This window comes from Telmatherina bonti (genome assembly GCF_933228915.1).
Source record: "Telmatherina bonti genome assembly, chromosome: 15".
NCBI lineage: Eukaryota > Metazoa > Chordata > Actinopteri > Atheriniformes > Telmatherinidae > Telmatherina > Telmatherina bonti.
Window position 1 is genome coordinate 12,074,907 of NC_136613.1, and position 21,845 is coordinate 12,096,751.

Genomic DNA, 21,845 nt, shown 5'->3' on the forward strand with positions numbered 1-21,845 from the left:
AATAAATTAAAAAAAGCTTAATTAAGCTTTAAATCTACTTCTTGGGGAAAAGAAATATTTTCTCTGTTTCTGAGAAGTTCTGAAAAGCTGCAGAATTTAATGAGCTCAGTGCAACAACAGGATAAACATAAAAACTGATTAAAAACATATTTGTTATTATTTGTGACCACATGATGTGGACTAACGCTGCCGATGTACATTTAGGTCAGACACGAGGAAGAGATTTGCCCACGTTTGGCTCAACTTTCCTCAGTCAATAAGTCGCTGGTGCAGTTTCTCACACAGCAGATGTACAAACGTCAACACACCAATCACAGCGAACATGAAGGTTTTCAGCGCCAGCTTGTTTCTGCCCAACTGCCCTTCCCTTACTGTGTGATTAGACGTGAATGAGAGAAAATGATATGCAATCAGCTATATAAGGCTCAGCCCAAAGAGAATCCACAGACAAGCAGAAGAACTAAAATGAAAGTAAGATTACTGAAAATATTGTTTTCTTGTGATTCGTCATAAAATTGTGGTTTTAAAAAAAGAAAAAAGAGAGAAAAAAACCAATTAATTGATTTAAATTGATTCAAACTGCATTGATCCAGTATTGATGCATAAGACTCAGATATATTTTTTGAGACATTTATCTTTTCTGATGATAAATATTAGAGCTGTGACAATACGCTTTTGTCCTCATTTGATTCGATTCCGATTTTTGGGGGTGCCAATTTGATTTAAATTGCAATTGTCATGATTTTTTGATATTGTTGATTTTTCTAGACCAAAAATAAACAAAAAAAATGTACAAAGCTTTTTTTGCAGGTTATTTTTCTTGATTTCAATTAGATAAAACCAACAGAGTAACCAGACCATCATTCTGCTGCTAAAATGCCCAAGAATAGAAGTAAAAGGATAAATAAAAATGACAAAAAATTTTATAATGGATTATCTTTATTTATTTTAAAAGAAATATTTAACCAAAAAAAACAAAAAACATCAAGTTTGAAAATTCCATCCATCCAATTTTGAAAATTGAGAAGCAAAAAATCCTGACATTTGATTTTTTCGATTCAATTTCCCATCCCTAATAAATAACGTCCTTACTGATGTTTGGTGACATTTGAGCCTATATACAGAGGTGAAAGGTCGCCTGAGTCACTTCCATCCAAAATCAGCTTTTGTCAACGAGATAATGCCAAAGTCGGGTATTTCAAATAGCATTCGTAGCAACTACTATACTGGAAACCTGATAATAGAACATTCTAAATGTAAGGCTGGAAATTGATCATCAGAAATGTTCTTGCAGAGACGAGGCCAAACCATTTTTTTTTTCATTCAACACTGGATTACATTCTGCTGTAAAGAGTTCAGGAGCTTATTACCTCTGACACTAGTAGCTAACGCTAAGACCGTTGTATCTGCTGAACACTGAATGCTTTGAAAATAATAGGAAAAGATGTGACTGCACATATACGTACTCCAAAATAAATCTGATATTTCACTGGTAAATGTAAACAACTATCAGTTGAATATTGCACTTCAGAAGTGCAGGTAGATGCACTGCATCAAATTATTATACAGTAATCTGATTACTCCCAGATATCTGACGGTCCTGTAAACAGGCTCAGTTTTTTATGAAAATAGTTATCCAAGAATGACTTTAATATTCAAGACACATTGATGCTGTTCCATAAAAATCTGTCCTGTCAGGCTGTTGTGAATCGTATCAACTCGACTGAGGAAATTGGCGTTAAGAACCAGCCCTAATTCACTGTTAGCACAGCTACCTCAGATGCAGGTCAGCCAGTGTGTTTGCCATATCTTAACCAAACATTTGGGTCTCGCCATGCCAGCCTCAGCTGACATGAACTGTGACACATACGGAAATTCACAGCATTTTTTATTTTCAGGTCACACTTGGCATCATAAAAACCCATAAAGGGAGTACAAGGTCCAACTCCAGATTCCACTAACGGGAGGCGGCTTCCCTCAAGACATGAGTCAAAGCTTAGCGATACACCATTCCACAGTTTTGGCTGTTGCAATCTCAGGTCAGCAAGTCTAAAGGTCGTGCTCTTATGATAGAGTGAAAATAGAAAAATAGGCTTGTTTCCACAGCTCCTGTGATTTTACTACAACAGCCACACCTGCTTTAAACAGACATTTTAAATGTGCTGAAACAGGCAGAGCTGGAGGAGCTCAGTTAATTCTGTCCACCTACATTCCTCACGTCTACTTCTTCTGCTCCAGTCAGTTTTTGGTTTTTTAACTTTGCACATCATGTCAGAATGCAACTAAAATCTCAACTCAACAGTCACAGCAGAGGTCTGTCTGCAAATCAACACCATAAAACCGCCCCGTCCTGCAGACGAAACTTTTACATCTTATTAACAGAAGAGGATAGGAATAAAAAAAAACCTTTCAGTAAACACCACTTAAACATCTTCCCATCCATACTCCAAGCTTATTACTCATGCATAAATGGGAAAAATAAAAGGTTGTTAAATGATGCATAATGTGATCAAGAATAATAAAATCAAAAACTAAACTTAACAAAGTAAAAAAGAAAACCTAAGTCTTAATACTATGCTGATTAATCTGTTAATAAAAACCACTGATCACGGTTCAAACCCCCAAAGTGACAAACTTTAATGTTAAACAACACTTCAAAAAGTCAGCATTTACTCATCAGACACAAAACTACTATAATCTTTTAAAAGTTTTTGCAAATTTTCATGTGCAGACAAGTTAAAGTCTAGAGGCAAAACTGATGAGGGCTGGGTTTGACTGATGGGTAGCAGTAAACAAGAGTTCAGCAGGTGAAACTGAACTGAGAGTCTGGTCGGGCATTTGTTGCAATCAGACTTAAAACATACACTTCATCTATCTTTAAAAGACAACCAAAAGTCATTCATGCTCTCTCCTTCAGCTGTCTTTACTCTTGAGTAAAACACGGTGTATCTTATTTAAATCAAGGCAATTGATTAGCTTTGTTTCCAAGTGTATAAAGATTATAGATTACTAGATTGCTAAATGCTTTATCCTCTGAGTTTAGAGAAGAACCTGAGCAGAGTTTGTCCTCCAGGATCGACTGATCTTAAACTGATTTAAACTGATCTCTGGTAAACACAAGTTGCACATTCACTCGTGCACTCTCAAGGTTTGCACACCTGAGTGCTCCCATCCAGCAGCGCGACCTTTCCATTTGTTTACCAGTAACGTTACATTTCTCCAATGTAACGCCAGATCAAGTGGTTCTCATCCTGCAGCACATCTCATGTTATAGCCGGGCGAGGCGGCTTGCTGAGGTCCATCGGAAAACAACAATCAATGCATTTCAATGGCGAAATGATGTAGCAAGCAAAGATGACTAGCTAGTTTAAATAATGTCAGCCACAGATACAATCAGTTGCATTGCCAAGCTGGTGCAATTTAACATGAGACAATACTGAAGTTACATTACCATATATATTTCCAGGAGTCTCAACAGTTGTCGATAGGTTTGAATTTCCTCTGATACCTGCTAGCTGGGTGCTAGTAAGTTAGCGACAGTATGTTGCTAACGACTAGCTGTCGATAAAATCCACAATGTCAGAGCAATAAACGAAGGAGCGGCGCGAATATAACGCTGAAGCAACGGGTTGAGCTACACCACTGTGATCCAGGACAGCTAACACATTAACCACTCCTTCATCGGAGCAGCTGTGCATCCTGTTAGCGACAGATAAACATCCCATTTGATGGTTTCTGAAACACTCTTCCCTTTTCCGCAGCCATCTTACTTTGACTCCTCCTACGCGGCTTCTGTGAGTCACAGCGACGCTGCGCGCCGCTTTCTGAGCGCTTTAAAGCGGCAAAAATCACCCAGCAGCGCCGTGAACCCTCATTACTAAAACTCCTATATGTACACTGTGTTCTAGTGCGGATAGGACTGTAATATAAACGTATGAAAATGATCAAATTCTGAAAAATTATTCAGTGATGGTCAGGGCCGGATTAAAAGTGCACCGGCCCTTGGGCCCAGAATGTTCCAGGGGCCCCCTTCCCCACCACAACATTGGGAAAATTATGAATGATACACCCTGAAACAACATTTCTAACATCTCTCAGCCAATGGTACCAGTAGCAACACACTTGAGACTGTGGTGTATCTATCAGGCTTTTATGTACATTTTGTTTTATGTCCAAACTGCTGGTCTTTTCCCTACCTCGGCCCCACATGGGCCCCATGTGGGCATGGGCCCCTGGGCCTGTGCCCATTATCCCCTTTGGATAATCCTTGGCTGTGAACCCTCATTACCAAAACTCTTATATGTACACTGTGTTCTAATGCTGATAGGACTGTATTATAAACGTATGAAAATCATAAAATTCTGAAAAATGATTCAGTCATGGCTGAACATCATTGAGGCAGTTTTGCAACATGCACATTATGCTAATAAGCATCTGGTTTGATCTAAAATGTTTTTAAAACTAAAATCAGTAACATCGATGTTTGATTTTAACCACAGACCAAAGAAAAGGCTACAGTTTTCCTTTTTATGATGTAACCTATCACGTCAAACTGTTTAGATCAATCAAATTATTATAGTTGAACAAAAAGTTATATAAAAAAAATAAGTTCAATTAAACATAACTCAGTTATGTACAATTATAATCATGTTAACTAAATCAGATTAAATTCAAGTTCAATTAAATATAACTCTATTATCTCCAACCAGAGGCTTCGCCAGGAATTTTGGGCCTTATGAAAGACAATGGCATGGACCTAGGGCCAGATTAAAAGAGCACTGGCCCTTGGGCCCAGTGTTCCAGGGACCCCCTTCTCCACCTCAACATTGTAAAAATTGTGAATGATACACTGTGAAACAACATTTCTAATATCTCTCAGCCAATGGTACCAATAGCAATACACTAGAATTTGTGGTGTAACTAACTGTCTTTTATGTACATATTATTTCATGCTTAAGTTTGCACCGCATGGGCCCCAAGCGGGCCCCTGATTAAACCCATTGGATAATCCAGCCTTGCATAGACCCCACTACTTGATTGCAAATTTCAAATGTTTGTTTTTGCTTCAATTGCTTCAAGCTGATAAAAACAAAAAAACAAACAAAAAAAAAAAACAACAAAAAAAAAAAGCTTTTCATGGGAATAATAAAGATCTAGGGCTATGTTTAACCCTCTATGGGGCAGGTGACTATTTTTATCACTTTGTTTCCTTCCATATTCAGCTTTAAATTTTTTTGTTTGTTTTTTGTTTGTTTTTTGTTTTTTTTTTAATAATGTAACAACAGAATGGAGGTCTTGGTTCATAGCAGAAGGAAAATTTTAGGTTAAAAATTCTAACTTGAAGGTATTTCATTGTGTGCCCTATGAAGGTTTAAATTATAATTTAAACAGTGCATACATATAACTAGGTTATTTTAATATATATGGTTTATCAGTTTATATTACTTCTATATTTTATTACAACTTTGAAAGAAGTATTTATTAATATAAAATAAAGGTTTAATGATTTTCTTATGTATTTTTTACATCTTTTTGGGCCCCTATCAAGTCGTGGGGCTCTTAGAATCCTCCTAACTTTTCCCCCCTATATGGGGCCTCTGTCTCCAACTATAATCATATTAAAGCAAATGCAGTTCAGTTGAACAGTAATTTCCTAAAAGGGCATGCTGTTTATGTTGATTGGCATTCATTTATTGTGAAGCCAAATATGGAGCCCAAATTATCATAAACCAAAATGGTGTAGGCTGAAGCAGATGTTTAAAATTCTTAGGAAAAAAAAAACAACACAGAAACAAATTAGCCTCATAGTTTACTGAAAAAAAAACTAATAACAGATATATAAGAAATCAAAGTATCAGTATTGTTTGATCAATCTTCTGCACATCTTTGTGACCAGTGTGGCTTTTGTGTAATCGAGGCAGAAAATTTTTTTAAGTATAAATGTTGGGTAGATTGTATGTTATTATTTGTAAAAGCAAAACAGCAAAAGAACATGCTGAATTTGTTTCTTCAACCCTTTTTGAGATGTAAATGTGCATTATATTTTATTTACCTGGATTATTTCCACTTTTATCTGTATAAACCAAACATAAAATAAACATTTTTAAGTTTTGAATTGTCTATTCTTTCATAATATTACACACTTTTGTTAGCTTGTTGACTGACCTGCTGTCTATAATTTGACTTCTACACTCCAAGCAATATTTGTTGTGTCTCAGCATCTCAACAGCACAAAGAAAGACCTCACTGTTTCTCTTGGGGAGGCAAGAATTCCCAGAGGACTCGTGACATCTGTTGTTGTTCCCTTCCATAGAGACCAGCATCACTAGGCAGCGCTCAGGTAGACCTGGTTTGTTATCAGGCGGATTAAATGTTTGTGCCAAATGCAAAACATACCTCTGAGCACTAAGAGGAATACAAGATCAAACTCGCTTAGAGCATCATTTAGCTTAAGGCTTTAAGGAATGAATGAACAGGACAATGGTGGCATCAGAAGCAGGCAGTGGCGTAGACTGCTGAGATGGCATTATGGGCAGAAAATTAATGAGGGGGGAGAAGATGGCCTTGCGGATAAAGGCACTCATAATTTCCTGGGTCTGAAGTTGAACTTCAAGTGAGTAATTATTGACATTATAATTTTCCAAGAAGAAAATATTTTCTTGTGATTAATATAAAGGTTCTGTGTCTGATGCACATATTCAGAATAGATAACATGTTAATTAACCTCTGCCATGAAGAGAGAAGTCTAGAAAGTCTTTCTCTATAATCAATAGAATTTGCTAATTAATAATCATGTATTTCTGTTTTAGATTAGAGCGTCCTATTATCATCCAGTACTCCAAACTGGCAACAGTGGGTTGTAGCATGGATAAACATGTTGTTTTATTTATACATCAGTTGTAACAGATTCTTTTGGTTATTATCTTCCAGACTGTTAAAAAACTTAGACATGGGAAGCATAAACCAGTCTGGTTTTTAATGTTTTCCTTGTGCATATTCTCTCTTTGTCATCGTTTCTCTCTCAGATGGAAAGAGTGGGCGATCGATCCAGCAGAGCGGTTTTACTATGTCTGGCTACAGATCATGATAGTACCGATTGTTTACAACTGGGTGATTATTATATTAAGGTAAATTATTGCAATATTGTGAATACTAATACATTGATAAGCTGATAGTGATGCCATCCTTTGAAAGCCAAACTTACTGGTTGTGTTTTATCAGGATGTGCTTCACGGCCATCGGACTGAACTATCTTCCCGTGTGGCTGATGCTGGACTACCTGTCAGACCTGATGTACATTGTCGATATGATAATTTCTCTTCATTCTGGTAAATGCCACTCATTTATCTTGTTTAAAGTTATGCAAAAGGAACTCAGAAACTGTACCAAATACAAAAGGTTTGGGTTTATAGGGGGAATGATGTTAGAGTGTTAGTAATGCTTTTTAACGGGGTCTCTCTCATGGTGGTGGAATGAAAATATGCAGAAAATATGCTTTGGTCTGTGAAGTTCTGTCAAGTTACAGTCAAGAAAAACTAATTTGGCAAGTATTTTACAGTATCTTGTAACATAAATTGTTATTACTCACATGAACCAACAGTAAGGAAATCCCAAGTTATGATCTGATGTTAAATTTCAGTCTGAAAAAGTAAGCAGATCCTGTTCTATGTTGTTTTTTTCAGTATAGCGTGCAGTGTTATGTCAGCGGTGTTTCAGCTTATATAAACAACTTTACAATCAGGCAATAATAGGGCAAGTTCAGTCATGCCAAGGCGTTATTTTCTCTGGAGGTGTCCGTACATTACATGTAATCCATCCTCTTGGCAGAGAAAATCTTTGCCACTTTATATTTTTAGAAACATGGGATATGTGTCATGTTGGGATTTCTCAGCTGCTGATGTAATCTCATCTCTTGGCCAGAACAGACCAACGTCTCTTCCACCTCCTTGTAAATCTCCCTAACTCTGACGTCATCCCAGAAAAGCACCATTGTGCTCATTCAGACTCCAACATGTTCATCTGCTGTCAAGTTAACAGAAAGAGTTGCATGTTTGGTAATGTCAGTCTCCATTCATGATGAGAAATCCACAGAAGGAATGAAAGACTGAACTTCATGCCAAGTCAGAAAATAAATCATGTGGCATGAAACCCAGTCAAACCTAACACCCATCAAAAGACAAGTACACTGGTATTTCTTCATCCCTTGTCGTTCCTCATCAGGTTATATGGAACAAGGCATCCTGATCAAGGACCTGACTCGGTTGAGGAATCGCTACCTTGGTTCTAAACATTTCCTGTGGGACTTAGCTTCCCTGCTGCCTACTGATTTCCTCTACTTTGCCTTTGGCATCGAGACTCCTCTGGTGAGGATCAACCGCCTTCTGCGTATCCCACGACTCAACGAGGCCCTAGACCGCATGGAAACGAGAACTTCCTACCCCAACACATTCCGCATCACAAAGCTAATGATCTACATCTTTGTGTTGATCCACTGGAATGCCTGTTTCTACTTTGCTCTGTCCAGTTACATTGGCTTTGGGAGTGATGCCTGGGTCTATCCCAACATCACAAACCCCGAATTTGCCTCAATGCGACGTCAGTACATTTACTGCTTCTGGTTCTCTGCCCAGATTTTATCCACAATAAGCGAAATCCCTCTGCCAAGCAGAGAAATAGAGTACCTGTTCATGATTGCAGACCTGCTCATTGCAGTGTTGGTGTTTGCATCAGTTGTTGGTAATGTTGGCAACGTCATCACAAGCCTAAGGGACCGCGACAACGTCTTTTTCCCTAACCATGAGCTGGTAAGTCAGAGGATTGTAAAAAGAAAGAAAAGGGAATTCAAAACGAGTACAACAGAGTTCTTCTGCTCTTTCAGGTAAAAGCATACCTGCAAAGCCACCATATTAGCAAGGAGCTTCGCCAGCGAATTGACAACTGGTATCAGCATGTTCACATCAACAAGAAAATCATGCGAGAGAACGAAATCCTGCAGCAGCTGCCTTTGCACATGAGGACGGAGATTGCTGTCAGTGTTCACCTTCCCACGCTCTCCAAAGTCACCATCTTCCAAAACTGTGACAAGAGTCTGCTGGAGGAGCTGGTTCTTAAACTAACACCTCAGGTCAGGGTTTTTTTTTTTTTTAAGCTACGATACACCTGCTACTATCTGATGCCACACTCAGCTCATGGCTCAGTGGCATATTCTTATCTTGTAGATTTGTATAACTGTTGATCTGTGGAGTAGGTCTCTCATGCTTTTTATCTTGCAGGTGTTCAGCCCTGGAGAGTACGTCTGCAAGAAGGGAGATGTGGGCCACGAAATGTACATCATCAGAGAGGGGAAGCTTGCAGTGGTAGCAGATGATGGGGTGACAGAATTTGCTGTGCTGGGTGCAGGGAATTTCTTTGGAGAAATCAGCATCCTCAACATCAAAGGCAAGACGTAGTTCGGCACACATTTACAGAATAAATAGCATAAATGGACATGGAGCAATGAAACGGAGGAGGCCAGAAAAAAGAGAAAAAAACAGCTCTGTGAGGTTTGGTTGTCTTTTTTCTATTGGAAACATTTCCCCTATATGTTTCATTTGAGTTGCTGTTTCCAGTTTTTAATAAGTTGAATAAAACACACAATGGGTTTATTTGTGCTGAATGATGAAGTTTGACTTATTCATTCAGATTGAATGCTCATAAACACATCTGGTAATCAAAGTTTTGATTTTTAATTTCAGTCAACTGGAATTTTGTTTCTTAGTCCAATGAAATAGGTCAATAAGGACAAACTTTGACTGCTTGAGTGATAATAGAACAAGGTTACATGTGTAGCAACCATCTACACATTCTTGCTTACTCCACTTACAGGTTGTGAGGGGGGGCTGGAGCCTATCTCAGCCGCTGTAAGAGGCTATAAGGGTACAGTCTGGACAGGTTACTACTCACTCCAAAGGAGAATTTGTAATCATCACTTAACCTCGCGTATGTTATTTGGATTGTGAAAGGGCACCAGAGTAGATCGACAGAGCCCATGCCTGCACAGGTGGAACATAATAACTCCACACAGAGTGTCTCTGAAGTCTGAAGTTAGGAAACCTTGACGTGAGTTAACGGCACCAACCACTACACTAAAGTGCAAACAGTCAAAACATCACTCATTAATTTAGACTGTTTGCTGCATTGCATAATTAGGATCAGGTCATAATCCCGATTTGTGCACTTTCTTAGTAAAAAACTGAAAAGGTAGAGTAGAAACTTAACATCCATAAGATTAACCTCTAGTAAACAGTTTGCCATTTGTGGCAACTGTTGCTGATTGTAAAATTATAAGATATTACAATTAAATAATAAATTTCAATAAATCACATGAGATGTATTAATACTTATGAATACTTGCTCTGGCTTGTTTATCAGCCACATAGGAACATCCCTCATGAATTAGGGAGAACCCCTTAATACTATATATACATATATACTATATATATGTATATATATATATGTATATGTATATGTATATATATATATATATATATATATATATATATATATATATATATATATATATATATATATATATATATATATATATATATATATATATATATATATATAAAGCACCTGAAATAAACGTAACGATTGAGCGGTATGAAAGTAGGTCAGAATTTGTGTGCTCACACTAGTCTGCATAGAAAGTGGAGTCTTTGGGCCAATTTTGCATAGAGATAGTTTAGTCTATGTATGTGGACTTTCGGGTGCATATTAACTTTGCATAGGCATCATAAAAATTTCAATTTCCACAAAGTTGATGTAGATTAGTTGAAAGTGCCTGATCAGACCTCTTGAGCTGACCAATCAGAGCAGAGCTGGCCTGTTAGTTTCTATTTCAGAGGAGAGGATATGACACACAAAAAGGACATAAAAACACAACAACAAAAAAAAAAAAGCATGTGTTTAAAATACAACAGCTGTAATACCTGTAACACATAAAGTCTGAATATCATAAATGACTTGCTTTGTAAAACAGAACCAAGTGTGTTGAGGAAGTTTTTCCTTTTTCTCTAGGTAACAAGTCAGGCAATCGTCGCACTGCCAACATCCGGAGCATTGGCTACTCTGACTTGTTCAGTTTGTCCAAAGAAGACCTGACAGATGTGCTATCTGAGTTTCCTGCTGCCAAACGTCACTTGGAGGAGAAAGGCCGACAGATCCTCACCAAGATGGGCATGCTGGAGGAGAATGCAGAGGCAGAGGAAGGGGAGGCAGAGAGTATTGAAACCAAGATAAACAGGCTGGAAAGCAACTTGGAAGTCCTGCAGACAAAACTTGCTCGATTTATGGTGGAATTAGAATCAAGCAACCGCAAAATGCAGGCCAGAGTGGAACAACTGGAGCGGGAAGTTTCAACGTTGGTGAATCAGCTGCCAGAGCATGGAGAAGCCATGGAAAGGGAACAGGGAAGGGGAGAGGGTGTAGGCAGGGAGGTTGAATGGGTGCGAGAAGAAGCAGAGGGAGAAGAGGAGGAAGATTTAGATATAAATGCAAAAACACCAGGACAGGGAAGAGATAGGGATGATGTGACCAAAGAGGGGGATGGTGAAAGCACTAAAAGCACAAAGGAAGAGACTGAAAGGGTGGTGGAAGGAGATAAATCTGGTCTAAGGGAGTCTGACAATGAGAAAGATCAGAAAGGCGATGATGGGGAAAAGTGCAGAGAGAAAGGAGACGATAGACCTGGAAAAGGTGATGGAGCTGAGATTGACTCTCGAAATAGAAATAGAGAAGAAAGTGGTGGGAGAGAATATGAGGGGATAGAAAAGTCTGAAGAACACACAGATGACTGAGAAGTGCAGGGACAATAAAAAGAAACAAAACAAATGCAGGCCGTGAACAAGAAATAAATCTATGTATTTTTACAGGTATTTGTCTCTTTCATAAATAAAACATATTTAAAAGATACTGACGCTGATATACCCTTTGCAGTATGACTTATTTCCCCTTGATGGCAGCATTGTGTCACCGACTTAAGATTAATTTTATCACTGTAACTGTGCAGCAATGGGACAAATGTAAAAACACACAACTTTAATTTGAAGCTCTTCTCCCGAGTCCCAGTAATGAATGTTGAAGGTTAAAGAACAGTGAAAATTGTTTGACTGAATAAAGTTACATTTGTATATTTCTTGTTGTTGGAGCATTTTAGAAATGTGCTAAGGACAAAATCATTTCAGTTCATGTCAATATTTTATTTAAAACTCTGAGAAGTTTATTTTTTTTAATATCATACAATAAAAAATACTTTCCTTTGATTTTTTTCCCCCAACTACAGCTATATATCCAAATGTATAGTTCAGGCTATTTTAGCTATAGATATTTTGTAAAAGTACTTAAATTAAAATATTATAAAACAGTATCTATGTTAACGTCGTTTACAAAGAATTAAAAAAAAGCAAATTAGGAGCACATATTCTATTGTTGAACAACTTAATAAAATTTAAAAGCAAAAATTTCTTCTATCCATATAAAACAGTGTTTTTCAACCACTGTACCGTGGCACAGTAGTGTGGCGTAGGAGATCATCAGGTGTGCCATGAGAAATGATCCAATTTCATCTAATTGGGCCGAAAAGCAGCTCTGTGTTCATTCAACAAACCCTGGCCCAGGTGTAAGATTATAAAAAATCCTTTTTCTTGTGTTTATCTGATTTATTTCAAGACACTTTGACAAAATGGATTTTATATTAGTAATATAGGCTTTAGAAAATTATTTGTGGTGTTTCTTTTAATTTTTTCAGTGGAAAAAAAGTGTACCTTGGCTCAAAAAAGGTTGAAAAACACTGATTTAAACAATGCAATTTGCTTACTTCGCTGAGAAAAATCACAGGTTAGCCCTTTAATGACGTACGGTTTACGTACTTCCCGGAAGTGCAGTGGGGGACACAGGCCCCATCGATTCAACACAACTGCATACATAAGCACTTACTAATAATAAAGCCCTGTTTGTATGTCATTTTCATGGAGTTCTACCGCTAACACATATGGAGTGTCAAGAGGAAAGGCCAATCATCTATACCATGGAAAACAAGCCGATTGTAACATGTAAGTGTTAAAAGGAGATGTCCAGTCTTATTTTTTCTTGCCGTGACAGTTAGCATGCTAGCTTTATGCATTAGCTTCCTTTAACGAAGCTAGCTGTCACTCTCATGTTAAGCTGCTTGGAAACGCTGCTTGTACGTGTGGTAAATGGTTACTTCATCCCCACTTGCTCGGATTTAGTATTTCCACGACTACACGTCAACTACATTGCTGTATGGGATATGTTTCTTCATTTATCCAACTCGTAGTTTAACAGATAAACAGGCCGAGCTAACGACACAACGTCACGGCTAGTTGCTGCAGTTTTGACAAGGATGTATTGTTTCTTTAGGTTAAGTATCTGTTTTCCGTATTAAAGCATAGTTTCTTTAGGTTAAGTATGTTTTCCGTATTAAAGTTTCAGACAGTAGTCCCCCGGTCGTGTTTGGGAGCTGGATTAGGTTGCCATTCATAAATCCTTTAGAGTCTAGTGAAAGCTTGTTTATTTCAGGAATGGATGCCAGCTTCGTCTCACACCACAGACTGCTTCATTTTTAGTACCTTGCCTCGGTGAATGGGAGTATAAAAACATTTGAAAGCAACAATATATTGTCAAATAATCAGTTTTCTTTCTGAACTTGGTCACACTCAGTGCCAGTGGGAGTTTGTAAGTGGTTATCAGGCGCCCTACCTCAGGTGTATGCCGTTGACATTATGATTACTCTGCTTGTGATTTTTATATGGATGATTCTGTACCATTTTTCATAAACTTAACACGTTTTTATTCCTTGGCCTTTAACCCACACTTACAAAAAACAACAAGTTAAGGACAAAAAAACGAGTTATCTGTCTGTAAGACATTTTCCGGTCAGTGTGCTTTAGTTTATTTTTATTATTGGTTTTTACTTACTATTTATTTAGTTTGTTTTATTGTTTTAATTTCGTATTCCTTGTATGACCTGTTGCTTTATTGTGTTATTTATTTGCTTTGACCTCTTTTATTTTGTTTTTATTTTGGCCGATTGTGTACAGCACTTTGTTACAACTCTGGTTGTTTTAAATGGCTTTATAAATAAAGTTGAGTTGAGTTGAATAGACTGATAAAACAATCAGTACATTAACTAGATCACTGCCAAATGAGATGATCTGCCAGTTAGTTCTGCAGGCTTAAAAAAATGTACATCTGTACTGCATGTACTGTAAACAAGTATTTTCCAAACATTTTAATAGTTAATACATATTTTGTTTTGAAAGTGTGCTGCATTTACACTGCAGAATACCTCACACCAATCCCGCAAAACAACACAGACATAAAAGTTTAGTCTCTTTGTATGCATTTTATGATGTAAAAAATAGGTTTATAAAACCAATCGATTACTTAAATCCCTCATTACATTGGATGAAAAGCTTAAACTAAGGCTGATATAGACAAAGAGAAGTTAGAATCTGGAGAAATTGTCTTTTCTTTTATATAACATTATCTTTAAATAATCTACCACATACAATTGTATGCAGAAAATCTACTTCTGTGTGAGTGGTGGTTAGCAGGTGGAGTTGGGGTCACAGTTGTCAGATGCCTTTCTAGGCTATTAATGACCCCATTCTACCCTCATGGTTAGAGCATGCATGTTCCTAATGCTTTTATTTTGTGATTTTTGTGATCACTCATTTGAATCTAAATCACCTGCAGACTGTTTTGAGGATATGTAGTTTAATATGTACCTCATAGTTTATGTTTTTCTTAAAAACAAAAGCATAATCCAAAATTATTCTCACACACACACATATTTTGCCTGTGGTAGTAGAACTGATCCTTGTGGACACATAAATGTTTGCCTTTCAGAGTCGTATTGAAATCAGCCTTTTAAATTCATCTGTTAATATCAAAGTTCAATTTTGTTTTTTAGATGATACTGAAGCTTTGAGAAGACATAAAAACTAATGGCTAATAAATTAATGCAACTGACATTTAATGTCTTTTTTTGTGTAAACAAGTAAAAATTAGTCCTGCTTTAGGATTGGCCGTTACTTGTTCATGTCAAAGTTATGCCCTGCGAGGCACTGGCGAGCTGTCCAGGTTGAACCTTGCCTTTTGCCCAAATACTGCTGGGATAGGCTCCAGCTTCTGCACGACCCTTAATCGGACTAAGCGGTTCGGATAATGAATGAATGAATGACTGTCAAAGTTATGATGCAAAAAGATCAACAAACTTCCGTACATGTTAAGATCTCTAAGAATGATTCCCATTTTTTCACTTTTTTTATCATGATACATCAAAATTACTCATTTATTTACACATAGATTTTATCTTGACAGTGTGGTTGTATTCATTGCCATATAGTAAACACTACATGCAGTGATGCTACCTAATCATTAGCACTGGAAGTCATGTTGGTACAATACAGGACTCAGTTGAACTCTCTTCTAGGTTAGATGCTGCTGAGACTATTTCTGTTGGTTATTTGAAGATATTTGCATCTATAGTGCAAGTAGCTGTGTGTATGGCTATAGTATGTTGTACTGGTTTTTCGTCTATGATTTGCATGGTGTTTAGAAATTATCCACTGTAAGTGAAGCTAAAACAAGTGTGGACACACGCACATCTGATATAAACTCATTTCAATATTGAGCAAGTTGGGGAAAAAATATTGATGCAACTTTATACTTGCTGCTTCAAAGCTGGTGCAGTTTTCTGGGATCATTCTTTATATTCAGCAGGACAAGAAGATCTTAGATCATTGGTGTGAGCAGAAAGTCTTGTGGTGAATAAGACAAAGGCCTTTTATCACTTTCTCTCCTTGGTCCTACCACCTCAGTTTCGCAGAAGTAAGAGGACCCTTTCCTTTTGGAGATAAAGTTGTAGTAGTTTAAATAACCACATGGCCACCAATGCTCCAGTTAGAGGACTAGATGATAGTTATTACTTGATCTCTTGAGAAATAGTTCATACATTTGACCAAAGAAAAGGATAGAGATGAGGCCCAAATGTTTCTTTGCATTTAAAATGACTGATACTGTTTATGTAGCTCACAGCTTATTGTAGGACAATGATGAGTGACAACCGATACCCAAATGCATTTTACAACATTTGAATGTTTTTGCAAGTATACTGTCATTGATACATTGGTAGTGATGAAAAGTACATTTTAAAAGAAAGTCCTCGCTTCAGCTTGTGCTTTGTGGCAGATGAGTGTTTTTAGCGATGAGTTTTCCCTTGAGCTGTTTGTTTTAAGTTCTCACTGCATACACACACAGAGGATATAATGAAACTTTCTAAGGATACTGTTAAACGTGAGATCTAAGAATAGTCCGACTGTCTGCTAAAGCTCTCAAACTTCTCAAGAAATGATCAGATTTGTATCAGACATCACACCTTTTTTTCCTGTTTAGCATTTTTTTTAATCAACCTTTGCCAAAAAGATTAAGTCAGTTTGACCAGTGAACACTCTTTCTACTCCCTAAAGAGCAGTAACGGTAAAATATGCTAGAAAATACAAATTAGGCACTGTAATTCCCAAGAACTTTTTAAATGCAGGCATTTACCAGTCCTTGAGTGAATAAAACATAATGATTTAGGAAAATTGGAAGTCAGTAAAATAATCTAAAAAATGTCCCATGTGCTGTTAACTTAATAAATCCATTTTTTTGTTCTTTTAACTACATCTAATCTCCAAACACACAGTAGGAATTCTTTTAAAGGAATGATTTTGGAATTGGATTGATCACTAATTTATCTAATCATTACACTGATGATAAATCTATTCCAGAATTTTTAATATTGTTAAAAATTCTGGTATAGATTTTCCATTAGGAATTTGAAAAGGATGTGTCTCATCATTGAAAAGAATCTTTCAAATAATTCCAGGATCCAGGCAGTGGTTCACCCCTAAAATCTAATCACTTGTTTCTTATTCGGTTTCTAAGATTTCCCGTAAACTTAATCAAAATCCATTATAAGTTTTTTATTTTAGTTATGTTGCTAACAGACAGACTGACAAACCAGCGTCACAGAATACATGACCTCCAGCTTGGCGAAGGTAACATTATTTAGATCCACAATTAATAAGCATCATTCAAAACATTAATGGTCAGTGTTACAACTTTGTTGAGCCATTTCTCACTTTACTTTGCTGTTGCTGCTTGATGGACATGATTACTTGAAACATCCCTTTGCATTTTGTTGATTGTTTTGTCCCTCAGTAATTTGTCATTTTAATTGTTTTCCTCTTCATCTGTCATTTTTGGGCAGTGCCTTTTGCATTGCACAGTGCGTTGTTGCTTCTTTCTTTTCTGTTATTTTATCTTCCCCTTTTCATTGCAGGTGCTGGAGATCAGGGCTTGTTTACGTCTCTCTATACCTCGTTGGCTCAACAACTTCCTAGGGAGCCGATGGAATGGAGGAGGTGAGAACTGCTCCACGAAAAGTCTGATGAAAAAAATATAGTCAAAAATATCGACATTTGCAAACATGGTTAATAGGTTCGAAAGTATATCAGCTGTTTCTAAACCAAACTTATTGTCTATATATTGTGTTGTTGAACTTATTCAGTCATAACAATATGAGGAAGTAGTGATTGAGGATGTACATAGATCATCACTTTGACATGAACAGGTGCAGTCAAATACCAGATGGGAAGAAACCGGTTGTTTTGGCTGAGCCTGGTATGAACTTCCTAAGGTGTGGTAACAGAAAAAGAAACAAAACAAAAATTAAATTAATGCAGAAACAATGCATTTGAGTCAAGCCAGGAATGATTCCAATCCAATCTAACTTTATTTATAGAGTGCTTTAAAACAACACAGTTGACCAAAGCGTTGTGCACAATCCCAGGCTCAAAAAAATTATCCTACAGAATAAAATAAAAACAATAAAATTATTAGTCACAGTAACACACTATATAACAAAGACATAAAAAGGAGTCAACAACTCAAAAGCCAGTGAAAAAAGGTGAATCTTAAGAGGAGATTTAAAAGCAGAAAGAGACCCAGCCTGTCTCAGGTGCAGTGGCAGTGAATTCCATAGTTTCGGACCAACAACTGAAAAGGAGCGGTCCCCCCTGGATTTCAGCTTGGTTTTTGGGACAATCAGCAGGGAGTCATCTGCCGACCTCAGAGAGCAAGCAGGAGTGTAGGACTGTAGCAGGTTGGACAGATACTTTGAGGCAAGGCCATGTTGAAATTTAAAAACAAATAAAACGACACAGGTAATCAATGCAAAGACTGTAAAACCAGAGTGATGTGTTCCTGTTTCTTTGTACCAGTTAAAAGCCAAGCTGCAGCATTCTGAACTAGTTGCAGTCGGGCAAAAGTTGACAGACTGAGCCCGACATAAAGTGTGTTGCAGTAATCTGGGCGATTCGTAATAAAAGCATGAATTAAAATCTCAAAATCATGTCAAGAAACAAAGGGCTTGGCTTTGGACAATTGTCTAAGCTAATAGAAACTGGATTTAACAACGGCGCTAATCTGTGAATCAAACTTCAGAGCACTGACCAGTTTCACACCGAAGTTTGTCACTGTGGGCCTGAGATACTGACCCAAGTATCCAAGGTCTAGGCAGGCTGAATTTTCTTCATTTTAATGATAAAAAAAAAAACAGAGGTATTATTACTTGGCCCGAAAGATGCTTCTTCAAAGACATCTAGGCTTTAATTTCTTGAATACAATATAAAAGTGTATTTTATGCAGTAAGCATTACTTTTCCTCAGTGACAGATATATCTGGATGTCATCTGCATAAAAGGGAAAAGTAATGTCATGCTTACGAAGGATGGAACCGACGGGAAGGAGGTAAAGAGAGGAGGCCCAAAAACTGAACCCTGGGGCACTCCACATGTAAGGGGTACTGTGGATGATTCTGCACTCCCGATACGGACACAAAAAGTCAGGTCCATCAGATACGGCCGAAGCCACTGCAAGGCACATCCCTGAATCCCCACCAAGTTTACCAGACGAGACAGGAGTATCTGGTGGTCCACAGTATTAGAGGCAGCTGTTAAGTCCAACAGCACCAAACCAACATGGTGTCCAGAATCTGTAGCCAGGAGCACATCATTAAAAACTCGTAGTTCTGCTGTTTCAGTGCTGTGTTTAGTTTTAAAACCAGACTGGAACGCCTCAAGAACACCATGATTCCCCTATTTCCTTGTAACTCTAATAGAAGATGGTAATATGGGAGGACTTATTTTTCTTTCTGCATTAGATGTGTTTTTAGTCTCAGCTAATCACATTCTCCACCAACTTTAAGCCCAAAATTGAGTGAAAATAGTGGAGTTGGAAGATGTTCATAGGATATTACTAAGCTTTTTGGGCAGCTAAATTCCTTTCCTTACAACTATATCATAGTTGTAAACCATAGCCTTAATGGAGTATTTGCTCCCTGACCATCATTTTAGTTGATAATGGACTTTGGTTTAAAGCTGAACTGTTATAACACACAGTTCAAGGGCTCTTCTTTTTTTTCGTTTGTGTGCTGTATGGAAATATTGCAGCAGCTACACAGACATTTTTCTCACCTTAAAGTTTATGAGCTGCAATGGCGGGTTAAGTCCCTGCTGGGCTTTAACATGACGCGGCCTGTATTTATGATTTTATGTTCCATTTTAAGATTTTCATTTAAGATTGTTCATAGACTACATGAGAGAATTCGGGTGATGCAATTCTCCTGTCTTTGTTATTGTGCTGACTTCAATTGCAGAGGGAGAACATACTGCCTGAAATATGAACCTGGGATATGACATAAAGACAGGTTATATGAAGTTGTTATTGCTTTTTGTAGTACACATGTTTTCTTCCCTTTTGACACAGGACTGCATTAGTCAGACATTATACTTAAAAAAAAAAAAAAAATCCAATTTCCATTGAACCCCTTTTGCACGACTATGCTGTGTACTAAAGGACTTCTTGTAACTGTTTGCAGATGAGAAACCAAGATATTCTGGTTAAACACCGAATTATATTCTTTCAATGAATCCAACGAACCTTTGTTGGATCCTTTTTAAAATGTCCAGCAACTGTACCTGTTTTCTGATCATCATCTGTCGTATGTCTGAAGTGCTTGTGAAGATATTAAAAAGAGGGATTTTTCAACTTAAATGACAACCCTAATCTTTTGATTGACACTTCACATGAAACTCTGGGAGCTTCCATGACACGTTCACATGTGACAGAAATCAACCAGGGTCTTTGTAGCAAGAAATTGATGACCTTCCTCAGCTGTTTAAATGCACTAAGCCAGGTCTAAATGGGCTTGTTGAGAATTTACTTATTAAAAAGTCAAGGAAATTCCAAAAATGATAACATGCCTTACTTGATATGATTTTCTATTCTATTCTACAGTCATTTAGAAGACGCTTTTATCCAAAGCGACTTACATATTTTAAAATGTTTCTCTTTACTTTAGCCTTGCTGAATGTTTTCACACTAATTTTTAGACGTATCTGTTCATCCAGTAAAAGATTGACTTTGAATGTGTTGTTTGAATTCATGCTTTGTCTTCTGTGCAGGACTTACGGCCGAGCACCAAAAATGATCCACCTTGAAGCTAATTTTGTCCAGTTTAAAGAGGAACTCCTCCCTAAGGAGGGCAACAAGGCTCTTCTTACTTTCCCCTTCCTCCACATCTACTGGACAGACTGCTGTGTAAGTAGACAGAAAACACACACACAAACGCACACAAAATAACTGTAGTCTCCTTAGTCATTATTGCTTCAAAGTTTCTTTGGTTTCTTCTTCTTCTTTCACTCGGCCAGTAGACAGTTTATGATATTACTGTTGATTTGTAATCTATACACTGACAGACTATTAACATCTGCAAGTTAACCATCACTTTAATCATGTTCTCCTTAGAGTGCTTTATACAGCTAATTACAGCTAAGTTAGATGAGTTTCCACGCAGCCTTATCAAGGTGTGTGCAAATAGGATTCAGAAAGCAGGGCTGATAGCAACTCTTTTATAGCCTAGCCAAGCTCATAAGCAGACATGGCCAAGCATCGCTAACAATTTCTGATCCTTTGTCACAACAAGACTGTGTCTTTTGTAACAATGCATATTAAATGATAAAATTCAGAGAAATTTTGTTGTGTAAAGACACCTGACATCTTAATAACATAAGCATAATGTCAGACAGCTTCACTAGATATATAGTGATTTATTTGAACATATTGAAATAACATTGCTGCTGAATAGTCATAATGGATAGTATGGGGTTAGAAGAAGCTTAGTCCTGTTAAGTTTCACACATTTTACATATTGAGTCAGTGAAAAAAAAAAAAAATCAAGTATGAGCAGCAGAATCTTGATCACCTTTGTTCAATTTCTGAGGATTGGTGTAAGACATGGCTACTTGTCTACCATCCAGACAAGTACCTGTTGTGATCCTGTCTGGGTGAAAAATATGTCCCAGACATTTCTGTATGCCAGATATGTAAAACCCATATTTCAAAGAGTCAGTATATCATAACAGCAAAGCTCCATGTCTGCCCAGGCAGACATTTTAATACAGATGGAATGGGAAAGATTATTTTCACGTGGCTGATAGGAATATGACGTTCATATCGCTCTTATTATTGTTATTATCGTATTATTGCACATCTGGCTTTAGTCAATTCCTTTCTTGTGACCTGCAATCACCAGCTTTAACTGAACCACATCTAACATGAAGGAATGTAGGGAAAAAAGCCAGCTGGAGAAAAATGACAAAGGAAGCAGGAACCTGCTGCTGCTGACTGAGCAGCTGCTTAGTTTGTGGAAGCGCTGTCATCAGCTTGTGACTCATG

At 37.4% G+C, this 21,845-nt stretch overlaps 2 protein-coding genes across 2 annotated transcripts in view; both read left to right on the forward strand.

Annotated features, from left to right (window-relative positions):
* Positions 1-6,464: 6,464 nt before the first annotated feature.
* cnga4 (cyclic nucleotide gated channel subunit alpha 4) lies at positions 6,465-11,837 on the forward strand (the record flags this gene model as incomplete). The annotated part of the gene is made up of 7 exons (XM_079254651.1): positions 6,465-6,613; positions 7,026-7,127; positions 7,222-7,328; positions 8,221-8,804; positions 8,879-9,124; positions 9,273-9,438; positions 11,059-11,837. 7 exons carry the CDS (start codon positions 6,465-6,467, stop codon positions 11,835-11,837), a joined length of 2,133 nt encoding a protein of 710 aa, XP_079110777.1.
* A 1,117-nt stretch (positions 11,838-12,954) lies between these two features.
* Positions 12,955-21,845, forward strand: part of trappc10 (trafficking protein particle complex subunit 10) — a 29,103-nt gene continuing 20,212 nt past the window's right edge. The window contains exons 1-3 of the mRNA XM_079254566.1: positions 12,955-13,091; positions 17,390-17,471; positions 20,573-20,708. Coding sequence (XP_079110692.1) covers positions 13,031-13,091; positions 17,390-17,471; positions 20,573-20,708 — 279 coding nt within the window. The 5' untranslated portion in view covers positions 12,955-13,030. The remainder of the gene's footprint in view (positions 13,092-17,389; positions 17,472-20,572; positions 20,709-21,845) is intronic.